Raw genomic sequence first — 14,587 nt, 5'->3', positions numbered from 1 at the left:
GTACTCAGGTAATACTAACAGTAAATTACACAGACACCCACTCAGAAGAAAACTATGTTTTTTTGCTAAAACAACAAAATGAGTCCTCATACACAGCTGAACAACTTCAGATGCTTTTCAGAGGTCAGCTTACAAAGTTCTTGCATTTTATTACTAACATAGCATTCACATTTAGTGTAATTAAAAAACCCAGACAGAAAAGGAATTGAAACTTCAACAAGGACATTTCTGAGCAGTTTCTGAATCAATACTCTAATTTTAGAGTACTTGTGAAATTTTCCAAATACGTAGCAGGTAAGTGAAGACTGCTGTCAAGTGTTTTAAGTAAACCATCTGAATGGAGCCTTAGGAATACTGCTGCTCCATAAGCTGGTCTGCTGGAGTACTTGTGGGAATCAAAGAAGAAAGAATTGAGAAGGTGGGGAGGGAAAAGCAGCAGTGATACTTCTGCTGCACAGTGAGCTTTCAGGCCTGGCAAAGATGGGCTGTACACAAAGATCCTGTAGTAGTTTAAAACACCTGCCTTATACACCTACCCTGTTGAGTTGCTGTAGATCATCATTCAGTGCAGGCAGCAGCAGGCCACAAAACTCCTCATCAGATATCACAGTTCACAACAGCTTCTTACCCCAGTCCGCATTCACTGGCACTTTCAAGCTAAAGTGCCATGTGTTGAGAACTAGACTAGTTCAGACCCAAACAGATTTCCTTCCATAAGTCTGTCTGCAGGGATATTTAAAACTTTCTGTGGGGACAGTGAAATCTGACAGAGGAGTAGGCCACAGTGAAGGCAGTCAGTAACTTAAGCCACTGCAGCGAAATTAATGAACAGGTTGAGAGATTTGTTAGAGAAAAAAAAACCTCTTAACAAGAATCAGTGCATCTGAATAATTTACCAGTCTGAACCAAGTTTCACTGAAAGTCAGACTGTCCAAATTATTTAATGCCTAAATCCTGAGAATTTCAAGAAAATACCTGCCAAAACCATCTACCAGCTCCAGAATAATAACCAGTATTTGCCACATGCCTCATACTCTAAACATACAGGACACAACTATGGTATTTCACCATACCATCATGATAAACTTTGCCAAGCTTTTGTAAAGAGACCTTTCTTAGTTAGCAAAGAAAAACCAAATAAAAGAAAACTCTGAAATACAGATAGGGATATTTAAACAAATACAGTCATATGAGCCAAAGAAAAGGATATCCCTTTCCTCTACATCAAAAACATCAAGAAAATGTTACTATCACTCCTGTTACTTCAGTTTATAAAGTTGAAGTGTCAAAGTATATTAATACAGTAACTTAATTACAATATTAATTCTTAGCTCAAGAAAAGGGGCACCTTTGGAGAGTATCAAGCAAGCAAAAAGCTCAAGCTTTCCATTCTTCAATAGAAGGTAACAAGCATTTCCAATGCAAACCATGCACAAGTTCCATATCACAACAAAAAAGTATATGCATTTATCAGTACAGCTTCATGTACAAAAAGATATACAGGATGCATTATAGAGTACTATCTGTAAAGCATGTTATTTTGTAGTCCAGCTCTCTTCCACCTTAAATGCCTTTCATCCATCATATACTACTACAACTCCACAAAAGTTAAGCGTTGACCTTTGTTATTCTTTAGTTCTGATTCAAATGTGTCATGCAAAACATTAATAATTTGGATTAAAGTGGTGTGGGGGGATTGTGGGGTGTGTGTGTGGCTTTTTTTTTTTCTCTGTTGGTTGGATTTTTTGCCTTTAACTTATCATTACAGTATAGCAATTTTCTTCTAGGAAAGAGACTGCTTTGTAGAAGTGGACAAAGGCATGTTTCTGTTCAAAAACTCTGTGACAGAATACAGTGTAGTTTCAAAAATTGCAAATTCATTTCCTGCTAAACTTTGACAGAACAGACTGACCTGTAGTCAGATTCCAGGGGCTTCTGAGGTTAGTAAATGCCATGTGGTTAGTAACTACACCATGAACTCTCAAACAGCCTCAAGAGAGTTTATAGGCTCCAGCCCATCACATCAGATTTTTCAAGTCAGTCTAAACTTGGAGTTTGGGCAGCCCAAGTAAAAGGTATTTGGAATGAGCTCTTGCACTTCCAGGATATTAATACAAGTATTCTCCATCACCACTTTCCAGAAACAGAGTTGTTTTGCTCTCAAGTGGGAATAATTTTTTTTTTCCAAAATTTCTGATTTTCCAAGTGCAGCTTTTGAGTTCCTGCTCATTATTGATTTATGTAACCGTACTACTTACAAAACACTGTAAATCAATTACTGATTATTAAATAAACAGAAATAAGAGGTAAGAAAATGTTTTCTTCTGTGTAATTACATAATAGGTGAAAAAAAGCCAAGATCAACATAACAAAAAACACCCCAAAAAGGCAGAACTAAAACTTTTTACAGTTTCATCAGCCGAGTACTACAGGAAAACAAAATGATGCTTCTAAGGAGTTCTGAGCTATACTTTCCATCAGTGAGTTATATATGATGTACACAGAAACTAATAATTTCATAGTTGTCAAAGAACTAAGAAACACCTAAAGAGAATGCAAATATCAGTTTAAGTCCGTATAAGTAAACCTTCAAAAATCCAAACTAAGTACTGTTTGCAAAGTACTGGTTTTGGAACATTACCATGCGTACGACTTTTGCCATGTTGAACTGCCTCAGTTACCTGCTTGTGTAATGAGAAAAATACTTACCTATTCCACAGAAGTTGTGAAGCATCCTACTTGCCAAGTACTGCGAGATTCTTGACGAAAGAATCCTATATAAAATTAAACACCCATACAACAAGGCTTTGGATCCTTCACCTGTTTTGCATTCTTTTTAGGAAAGCTTCTATCTAGCACAACACACCAATCTAAAGTGGAAGTTAAAACACGTCACTCCGAGTCAAGCAGTACTGAGAACATATTTTCCAATTCTGACAGAAAATTCCTGTTTGAAAAAGATGGAAGTAATGATTCCATCACAGCATTGCACAATTAAATACATCCAAAACACAGGAATTTTCTGCTGGATCCTTATAGTGCTGTAGACAAGACAAACCCACTGAGTGTGGGACTTGCCCTGATCAAAGACACTACAAAGAAAGATGTTTTACTATCTGGAGATGGGGTTTAAACTACTGAAGAGGGCACCTGGAGACGTCTGCAGAGTGTGCGCAGTTCTTCACTATTTAGAGCATCGATCCTGCGGTGATACTCAGCCACTGACACTACCTGAATATGGAGACAGGAAGACAATAATTCCACTGACAGTTGAAGAAAAGTAAAAAGGTAAGAAAGAAAAAAAGTGGAGGAGAGTAATGAAGGGAAAATGTGCAATGATAACAAACAAACAAGAAATGCTGAAAAGATGTTTGTTTCTGCGAGGGCAATGCGCATATAGGTGGTTTTAGACACAAGTAGACACAGCAAAATTACAAATTAAACACTAATGGAACTAGCAGTCAGACATATCTCACTGCTCTAGGACAAATATATTAATAGAACTGATATATGAGCATATGAAGTTATCAGTACTAGGACGCTAAATTAAAAGTCAATCTGAGTCGCATGCCTTAATGCAAACTCTTTAGCCCAAAGTCCTCTCAAACACTCTTTACACACAGTTTAATGAATCTTGTGAAACTGGTTTGCTTTCCTGGATGAAGACTAGAAGCAAACCAAAGGCTTCTCAGTAGGTTCTGACTCTATTTGTCAGTGAAGATACATTAAACACAAAGCAACAGGACTAAAGTTTAATAATTCCCCGATACCACCCCACAATATCTTTATAGTCTGGACTTCCCATTCACCTCCAAAGCTTCAGAAGCTGCTTATCTGCCAACACATTCACTCTAAATGGCACCTCCACTTTGGCAGGAGGTGTACAGCCAGAAAGCCTTTAGTCAAAAAGCTCTAGAACATGCTGCTCTGGTGCGACGAGCTGGCTGAAGGACTACAACAGTCACTTTGATGTAACTACAGCAAATAATGTGATTTTGAGAACTCAAAATCATCATTTTTATGAAAGCATCTTTAAACAGCTGGTGGAAAGATTAAATGGATGTCCCATGTAATAAGAGTGTATTAAAAACTTCTAGGGCCTACCACAGTGCAAAGAAGATAACCACAAGTCCAGCAGCTCCCCATCTACCTGCCCCTACTACAAGGAGTTTGGCCAGATACTCGCCACTGTCCTGAGTACAGAGCCCAGTCACCGCATGACTGGCCTCTCCAGCAGCGATGGTTCGCTCTACCCCATGCAACTGCAAAGCAAGGAAAAAGGAATATTTGTGACATCCAGTTTTATTACTCCATAATCAGTAATTACTACCCATTCAATTTATTTCCACCATTTTCTACTGTTCCCTTAAATCATACCAAGAAAGTTGTTGGAAATTGTATTGGTTTGTGCATTCTCAGTGTCAAGTAGTTATATGCAAAGCTTTAAGAGTATTCCACCCAACCACATGAGAGTGTAGTTTTAGCCTTTTATTTGCAACAACAGCTCATCGCAAGTTACATTGCTCGCCCCAGCACCTTATGAATGTAATCCTGAAAAGCAATAATCCACAGACCCTTTAGCCTTGTTGCTTCTTTAAACTCACCTCCTATCACATGAGAGACAGTCGTTAACTTAAAATATGGCATAAACACATGGTTACTTAAGAGGACTCTTGAAAAAAAACGAAACAAAACAAAAACCTCATCATCTCCGACACTAATAGTAATTGCTGTTTTACACACTAGAATGTCGACAATTTTATAGGCAATGCTGTCTTGCCTTCAACCTGTCAAACACACACTCTATCAACATCCTGCACTTTGGATCTCCTTATTGACACTTTTGCTCAGGGACCAAGATCTGACACACCTTTTCATATGCCAGGGGGCTGCCTACATCCTCAGAACAGTGTACACAGGTTATTTTGATAAATTTCTTACCCGAGAGAAATGTCCAAGTATTGTATGCAATAAAAGCTCCTTGGCAGCCTGAACCTGTCACACACCATCACATCGCATCCTTACATCTGTTTTGTGAACAAAAGCCTGCATAGTGGCAGACCATTGGTATACAATGACAAACATCCTAAATGGCATGTCATAGAATGTCATAGGGGAAAATTAAGGGCAAGGAATTAATCCTCTCAAACCCCATGTTTAAGGATACAGTCCATACTAAATTCTGTGAGCAATCCACAAGACAAACTGTCTCAAGGTTAACTGCTCACCACTGAACTAAGCCTTAAATGAGTACATTACAATACCTCCACAGTTCAGCTACACCTGACCTTCTATAAAATGCTTCTGGTTTGGGTCAACATGCTTTATTTTTGCTTCACAGTGGACAAGAGTATGTATTTTGTGATTAAATGGGCTATAGAATCCTGAAGTCATGTATGTCTGCCTACTGGCATCTTCTACAAATTTATTCAGGAATTGATTGAGATGTACCTTGAAAACACCTAGTATTTTGTCCCTGCAAGGCTTGAGAGTGCCGTTTTGAAATGTTAGTAGTATCATTAGTTAGAAGTTTATTCTGTTTTACAACCTGGTTTAGTCCATAGAGTGCTCATGCCATTTCACCTCCCATCTACATTTCCTTATTTTCCTTCCTTGTAGTCATATTAATCCTCTATTATATTTCACCAAGCTAAATAAACCAGTGCCTTTCTTCCATTCTCAACCCACCATCAGCTGTCTGTTCTGATCATTCCAGGAGCTGCCTTCGACCTCATTCCACTTTGAACTTCTATTCTTAAACACAGAACTTCGTTAGTTTTTCACATGGTATTACAGATAACTGGAAAGCAAGGTCTTTTATTCCTGATATTCATCATACTGGAGCATGGTTTTCAATACAGAATGTTTCTTTGTAATAAAATTCTTTCATTTTTGGGCAGGTAGCAGTGGATGTCATTTATCTGTATTTCACCAAGGCTTTTGATTCTATCCTATAGTGGCCTTGCAATCAAATCAGTTATGTATCAAATGTGTGAAGAACAAGAAGTGGCTGGACCACTGGGCTCAAAGGGTTGATGTTACTGATGGTTAAGGACTGGAACAGGCTTCCCAGGGAGGCTGCAGAATCTCCACCTTTAGAGACTTACCAAGTTTGACTGAGCAAGGTCCTGATCCAACCTGGACAAGTTGCGACATTTAAGTCCTTCAGGTATAGGACAAGGCTTTCCAAATTCCAATACAGTCCGTATCCTTATACTGAAATTGCCAAATCACCCAAAATTTTAGTAATCTAAGTATTCTGCCCAGGATTCAAGTGCAAGCCTACCTATATTGGCTTACTATGTGCTTTATTTGCTCCACTCTCTTCACTATGCCACATCAGCATCCCGTTCCCTTGATACTCAAAGCTACTTTTTCAGGATCAGAAAGTGTTCCTGAAGGACCCTCTGTTCTCTCTGTAGTTATTTTCTGCTTCAAAAAGAATGCAGGAGGACAGAACAGCAGCTAAACCTCTTATGGTTAACCTGGGAGCTGGTTGGAATAGACTGAAACAAATAATGTGTATAGCCAGGAGGTTAGCATGCTTCAGGGCAAAAATTATTCTGCTTAGGGACCTTGAACAGTCTACCACAGGACAAATCCAAGGGTTAATCAAGTTTGAAATGACATGAGATATATCCTTAGAGATCTAATACTTGCTGCTCTATTCATAATAGCAACATTGACGAGAAAACATGGGATGAGTCATATAGCTCTTGTAGCATTTACCGCCTTTCGGTTTGACCCTCCACACCACATATATATGAGCTATCCACTTAGCAGAACACACAACATCTTTGATATTTAATGCAGTAAGTCAAATTGTGGGCTTGCATACTGATGATTCAATCAAGAGGCTTAGGATTCTCCTTTTGGAGAAACTTACGTTTCTAAACCTTGTTTTTGTGAAATTAAGTCAGAATATGCAACTCTATGCTGGCACATGCATTGCACACCACAGAAATTGAAATTCCTAATATGGAACTTATTTGACCTTCAATAATACACATAAAACCAGTTACGATTGTTTGAAACTCCATGAAGGGCAGTTTGCAGGTGGTGACACGTCAGCCCTGTCAGCCACTGGTCACATCAATCTGCTGTATGTAGCTGTAAACACGAGAACTGCTTGCAGCAATAAGGCATTCTGCTGCCAGCTAAAGGAAGCCAAGAGTGACCAACACACCCCCCCAGTGCACGGTTGATAACAGAGTGGTGTAATTGCTGCCCTCAAGCCAACAACACCTAAATTTTCAGAGTTAACAAGTAGCTGAAACTCTCTCCTTAGAGAAAGGGAGTGTCTTATCAGAACTGAACAGTGCTGCTGAAAGATAAGAATGGAGAAAGCATACTGGTGTAAGTGGTTCTCTCCAACATATGGTATCTATACTCTCATGATTAACTGAATATGAAATTTTAAAAAAACCAAACAACAATGAATATTAAGAAAGAACAGAAGCTGAACAATTTTACTTTGAATCTTAATACATCTGTGTAAAATCAGGTGAACTGCGAGCTTCATGAACATTGTTTCTTGAGTCAAAAAAGTTTCACCGTTAAAGTTCCAGGATATTTAATAGAAAAAAATAAATAACAATGTAATTTTATCAGGCCATTTACAAAGCTACTCCAAAATATCAGTCCAACTTGAATTCATCAGTAGATGAGGAGGGTGAAGAAAGGACGAAACCCTTTCTAAAGGCTGTAAATACCTTCCAATGAAAATAAAATGTACATTTGTGAATTAAACACTGTTATGAATATTTTAAGAGAAAACACTAACTTTACTTTCCAGACAAATTTAGTTCCCTCCCAAAAGGTTAGATACTGCTTGAGAGAAAGCAGTATTGAAGAAGAAGTCTTCTTCATCACAAATACGATTATTTGGGACACACTGATTACATTGCAATAATGTATTAATACATCAGATAAAGAGTTATATGGTATCATTCTGAAAAAAAACCCAAACCCTAAGACTAATTTAATTTGATTCATTTTTAATGAGTGTGGCAGCAAAGCTAACCATTTTCTGTCTCGTGTGCATTTCAGCCAATTCAGGTCCCTGTCACTCTACTGGTGACAAGGAAGGGAAGGTCCAAGAGCAGAGGAGAGGGACTGGAAAATCACAGCAGCCCCTGAACTGGCTGGCACTGCAGTTTTTGTCTCTCTTGATACCTTTAAAACTGGCTGTCTCAAAACTGTTCTACACACCAAGGTGTCTCCCAGAGCAGGGGCAGAAGAGCTGGGTACATTACACAGCAGCAGCATTCTCTGGGTGATCAGTATTGTCCTCGCAGCTTTGCGGGATGGACTGTTAACTATCTGACTCAAAGTGCTCTAAGCCCACAGCAACTGTACCAAGCCGTAATTAACACATAGTGCAGATAAATTATGACATCTGCAATAACCAGAACTAATAAATGAACTTGAGAAGAATACAATCAAAGCCTGCACCACACAGTGTTATGCCAAGTCTGGAAACCCTTATAACAAGCTATTTTTTTCAAGATGAGAAATCACTAATTTGAGAGACATTATAATGCTAGCAAGAGAGCTAAATTTAACATGGGCAAACATTAAACCTAGTTTAGAATGTTCGCGCAAAAAACCTAAGAATCAGAGTTACGAAAATTACTTTTTTAAAGAGGCAGGTCAGGCAACTTGACTCATCACAGGAAGAAAAGATCTGTAGCAGCATTACCAGTAAAACCTAGCTGTCTAGGCCCAGTTGATTTACCACACAAAATAACTTCAGGAAGTTTCAGCACTACCAAGCAGAGAAACTTGAGGTTCAGTTGCCGAAACCACAGCACCTGGTGCCTGAGCTCAAGCTGCCAGCCCAGGAGGAGGCAGGCTGAGCAGGTCACATCTCCGTCCTGACACTGCTGGGCAGAGATCCTCTCCGCTAGGACAAAGCACCACACATGCTTAGAAGTAGGTAACTGAATGAAAGCTCAGTATGGAAATACTCATCTCTTTTTCATCAGAAATAGGATCAACTAAGGGTAAACTTCAGATTGCACAGACCACTAAAAACATACAGAGAAAATACAAGCCTCTACTACTCATTTGTTTTCTTTCACCTTACAATCAGCCTTTTCAAATGTTCATCTGCTACTGCACTTTGCATTCGTAGTGAGGCCTAATATTTCACAAGAATTAAAAATGTAGACAATATAACACCTAACAGTTGAATGGAAGATATAGTCAAGGTATGATGCATAAACCCTCTAATTATTTAGGACAGTGGGTACGGCAAATATCTTTCATCAAGGAAAGGTTCTAGGCTTAGTGATCAGTGTAAGAAAGTACTGGATTACACTCTGCTTTTTTATTTTTATTTAGACTCAGATCATCAGTTTACTCCTTATTACTCCAAAACAAAACTTGGTATGGAAAGCTGACTTTAAAAAATTCTTTGTAGCTGGATTGATGCAACCTTGCAGTTCTGACAGGGATGAAGTGCTAAATTCTCATCTTTCACATGTAAGGCCCTATTATATCTCCATAACAGCCAAAGAACTACAGCCATTAGCTTACTAACTCCAGTTAACCAGTAAATCAAGAACCTCAAAAATTGTGCAAGTCTCAAATCATTCAAGCTATTAAAATCAACATCAATTTAATTCCCTTTGCATAATATCTTAAGAACATAAAAGCCAAAGATAAGTTTTCATTGGTTTTTGTCCCCTTTGGCTATGCTGCCTATCAAGGCTCAGCAAAGCATCTGGGGCAGGACAAGCATTCCTAAAGAAGGCAATCCACCTTTTGTTCTCGCATTGTCTGATGTCTTTTGTCTAAAGTGCTTTGACAGACAGAATGGTTGCCTGAATTTTTGACATTCCAGAAACCTGTTGGCATCTCTTTTGTTGCAGTACAATAAAGAGACAGAGTAAATACCAAACAGATTTACTAAAAAAGTGGGAAGCCAACACTACCGGCTTTTTGAAGAGGAGCATAATGCTTTGGTAAGTCAAAGTTTTGATCTGTTACCCTGACAAACTATCAAACCCCTATAATGCTCAGCCCAAATTTACTCTTTTCACTGTGAAAATAACAAAGGCCTTTCAAGTAAAATCATCCAGGGTGATTTAGTTGCTTCAAGCAAGCACTCTTATTGTATTATATCATCCAGCAACTATGTTATTTCATGTCAGCTGGGTTTTCACGCAAATTTCAGAACACCACTAATGAAACATTTAGTCAAAGACCTGTACTTCGTATATGCTGCCAGTCTCTTTAATATGATTCCCACTTTGTCTTGCACAACACAAAAGTAATGGTTCCAACAGCCCTCCCCTCTTTTCTGTAAGGTTACACTTGCACATCAGCTTTATGATCATTCACTGAAGGGAAAAAAAAAAAAACTTCAAGAACAGAACATGTCTTCTCGACATAGAAACATGTTAAAAATATTCCCATCTGTAGATACTTACACATCTCTTTTTCTGATTTGTTTTATTCATTAAAAAAGCACTGGTCTCTACCTCTCTCACAGAAAAGAAAGTTCTCATACAATTTCCTTCAGTTGAAATTCTCCTTAAGAGCTGATGACTATTGCTTTTAGCAGCATAGTTGGACTCTGGCTAAAATAAAGTGTTAGTCCTAAGGGAAATAGTTACAACAAGGAACAATAGTACTTTTAAAATTAGCTGGGCAAAATACATCTACATATATATTAAATAACAACTCTTGGTATACCTCAGATACCTTTTACACTGCTACAGGGTATGCTCAAACTACAGTTAATTTAGGAATTACATCTCCATTCTACAATTCATTGCCAGAGAGAAAAATTAAGAGCCTATTATTTCAAAAACATTTTTACTTAGAAACACACATTTACAAAACCAGTTGTTGCCATATGACAATTTGATATCCTGCAAGTAATCTGGCTACAAATAAAGATCAAAATAAAAACCAGAGTCAATAGCACCTCCAAAAGAATATGTACCAAACCCCAGAGACCTGTAACTCTTAAAAAGGCAGTAAAAAGCCTGTCACAGGCAGAGTCTGAACGAAAAACATCTTCCAAATCTACCAGATGCTAAAGGCACAACAAACAACATTGTCAAGATCACTTCCTCCCTATCCACAAGATGTTACCGTTTGGCAAGTCTCACTGAGGACCATTTCCTTACATACTACTACAAATGTAAGTATTTTTGGGGAAAACAACACCGAAAAAAACCCACTACAGTTACCTTCATATATATAATAAACTGTAAAAACAGTGGTATTTGTCCCCTCTTCATTATAAATGTGAGAGTGGGACTACAGCATAGTCATGACCACCAATTCAGAAGTAGTATCAGACCTTTGTATAGTTGAAAGACTTCTGAGAAGGCATAATGGTAGCTCAGGAGAATTACATTTTTCTAATTAAATGCCAATGCAAACTACTGTATATGGCATTTAGCTATAAATCACATTTTGTTGAAAAAAATGCATTGTTCCAAAGGAAAAAAATAACACCCACCCTAAAACTGCTGAACCCCTTAATGCTCAAAGTAGTTTGTTATCTAACGCCACTGGCATTTCAGCCATTAGGTTATGCACCCAGAAGTAATGAAAATTTGCAATTTAGCATCCTGTTTACACATCCAAAATTTAAACTTCCAGAAACCGCCTCTGCACCGTAACATCACACGAATGCAATAACAGAAATGAATATACTACACTGACAATTACCAGAGCGTATTTATGATTAACTGGCTGGTGTTTTCTTCCCTTCTTCCCATAGAGACGAGACATCTGCTTTCTAAAAATGAAATGAGACTAAAAAAAGAAAAAAAATATCACTCAAGGCTGTCTGAAAGCATTCTCTGTACCTGCTGTCAGCTCTAGGCACTGGCAGAGCCCCACGACAGCGACAGGATAGTTTGCTGGATGCAGACATTTGACTGACACGGCCGGGAACAAATGAACGCGTGTACAGGAGGGGGATGTATCGCAAATGATGACGGTACAGGAGGAGAAACGTTTCCTGTATTCAAGTGTGGTTGTAGAGCACTAGATTGTTGAAAAGGCTAAAATATTTAAAGACATAGAACTTAATTTTTCTTAAACAATACTCAAAAATTAAAAAAACAAAAACCAAAACAACAACAAAAAATACCCAAATAATCCACAACATAAAAATACCCAAAACCAAAACCCACAAGACCAAGGAATGCTTGCAATATTATTTACATTCTTTTACACTAGAATTGTTCATAAACAAGTTCTAACAGTAACAAATATGTACTCACTATTGAACAGTTTGTCTTAGATGACAAGTGTACACAAACCCTGTCAATTACTTCTTACAGTCCAGAAATGGTTAAAAAAAAAGCAGTCAGTAAAGTTTAAAAAGGTTGCTTGTTTGGTGGTGGGGTTTTTTTGTGTGTGTGGGGGGGAGGGCGGTTTAAAGATGTTTGAAAGCATTTGGGAACTGTTAACATTGCAGCATTTTCAGCTTTGTTCACTAGAAGAAGAAAATAAATCCTTTTGTCTACAAGCTAAAGTTGCTGTATGGGTTAAATACTAGTCCCAGCAATAAAGTATTTTTGGAATCATGATTACATTTTTTTTTTCTCTTAAGGAAGGATGTTTATTTTAACAGCCGTGTGCAACAGCAACAGGCACAGTAACCCCTGGAGAATTTCCCTGTAGTAGCACTTGCAGGCTCCCCCCTCACTGCCCTTCTTCCTCCAAAACCCCCAGTGCTGGAGTCCTGGGTCCAAGTGCTAAGTGGGGCCAGGCAGCATCACATCAACGTTCCAACATGTTGCAGTGTGACCTAAAAGCCACGACACCCCAGCAGAGAAAACCAGTCCCAGAACTTATATTTAACTCTGCTGCAGACTGTGCACTGGAATGCCTTACCTTGCATTAATATCTAACTCAAAGTAATTCAGATGGATAAATTATTTTTCTTTGCAGTAAAAGCTTTCTCTGGAGCTGGTAACTCTAAAAATCCATTTGTTCCAGCTTATAATACAAGAACTACCTAGGTGGCAAGTAAGAACATTCTTATCATTAGTACATTGAAAGCTGGGATTTCGGAAACTCAAATATGCGATAGTACACTAGATAGTCAAATAGTGTAAGATTCAAACAATAAACCATATGCCCATTTATTTGATTTTTTTTTTAAATAAGCAAGCTAATACTGAAGTAAAACAAGAACAAAAAATGGACAGCCTCAAATGAGACAATTACAATCAATATAAAAAAACAAAACAACAAAAATAAAAAAACCTCAAATAAAACAAATCAACAAAAAAGCAACCCCAAAACACCACCGACACCATATACACACACAAAAAACGCGAAACCACACATACACCCCAAAAAACGAGCTGTAACCTTCCCTCCACCCACCTCCCCAAGTCTGGCACATCTTAAAAGGAATGGAGAGTATGCAGAAAAACTATTTCAAACCATCTCTGGACATGCAACTTCTAAGCCAAAAAGCAAAAGGTAGCCACACAACTAACTCCCCCCCAGCCTATTTCAGCAGTCTTTTCTTCTTTCCTCCATTTTCCCACGCCCAGAAAAAACAAATTCCTCCCTAACACGAGCCAACACACTGTTTCTCCAAAACTGGGAAAGGAAGAAAAGAACCTGAGTCATCACACAGTAACAACTTGGATGCTTCTACCTTCTCTCTATATAAAACTGGCTCCTCCCACAGCTCCTCATAAGGATTTAAAAAAATTGTTCAAAATAAACAAGCCATAAAGAGAGCAATAAACTTCTTTGTTACGAGAGCCTACACACCATTATCAAACAGTGCGGTCCTAAAAGTGGCAAACCTCTCCCCCCCGACCCCTGAAAAGTGTTTTTTCAAAACTGGTGGAAGGTCTATTTCTATCAGCCAGAGAAAGCAGCCCACACAAGAAGCTTGACCCCAGGAGCATCTCCTAATTACAGATAAAAAAATAAACTGCTCTTTTACTCTTTTGTGCATTTGTGGGTTATATTAGCGATCTGTTAATTTGAATCAGAACCTCATATCTTGTTGCTAATTAATATATGCCTTGCCATAAAAGTTCTTAATTAAAAAGATTCTAGAGAGGAGTACCGGCTCAGTCACAGCATCCGTGCACAACAGCAGCACACACTTAAGAGCATCCACCTATTTGCTACCTAGACAACAGAGCAAAACAAAACATATCTAATTACAATGAATTGTCATCTTGTTATCATCATTGTTAGTTTGTAACCAGGCTAAACATCTCCACACAATCAAATGTTCAAGGCAGAAGCACATAGTCCTTTCAGTAACTGTTATTCATGATGTTGGTTTTTTTCCTAATTAACTAATGTCTTAAAAATATTAAAAATTTAAAAAAAATATTAAAAAGCAGAAAAAAGAAGAGTGCCAATAAATACAGGTACAACTTATGAAACGTCTTATTTTGACTCCAAATCAATTTGCCATACCAGATTTAAGTTCTCAGCTGACAAAATCTCATAACCTAGAAACAGGACAGCAAATTTGATAACTCTCTATCAACTGGTGTAGAAAAGACTGGATGCTGGGTGTGAAAGAACACGTTTGCAGTTTGATTAAACGGCATTATTCTGTTTCACCTGGTAG

The 14,587-nt window shown here is 38.1% G+C and overlaps 1 protein-coding gene across 8 annotated transcripts in view; it reads right to left on the bottom strand.

The window, feature by feature from the left end:
- OXR1 (oxidation resistance 1) overlaps positions 1 to 14,587 on the bottom strand; it is a 283,064-nt gene that overhangs the window by 10,421 nt on the left and 258,056 nt on the right. For 4 of the 8 annotated variants that reach the window (XM_065628162.1, XM_065628164.1, XM_065628161.1 and 1 more), the window contains one exon: positions 3,151 to 3,231. The exons of 2 other annotated variants lie outside the window; for them this stretch is intronic. In XM_065628162.1, coding sequence (XP_065484234.1) covers positions 3,151 to 3,231 — 81 coding nt within the window. Of the gene's footprint in view, positions 1 to 3,150; positions 3,232 to 11,691; positions 11,859 to 14,587 lie in introns of those variants that run through there. 2 more of the 8 variants (XM_065628165.1, XM_065628167.1) reach the window with 2 other exon arrangements.

This window comes from Caloenas nicobarica, chromosome 2 (genome assembly GCF_036013445.1).
Source record: "Caloenas nicobarica isolate bCalNic1 chromosome 2, bCalNic1.hap1, whole genome shotgun sequence".
Classification (NCBI taxonomy): domain Eukaryota; kingdom Metazoa; phylum Chordata; class Aves; order Columbiformes; family Columbidae; genus Caloenas; species Caloenas nicobarica.
The sequence above is the reverse complement of the archived record's forward strand: the minus strand, read 5'-3'. Positions and strand labels throughout refer to the sequence as shown.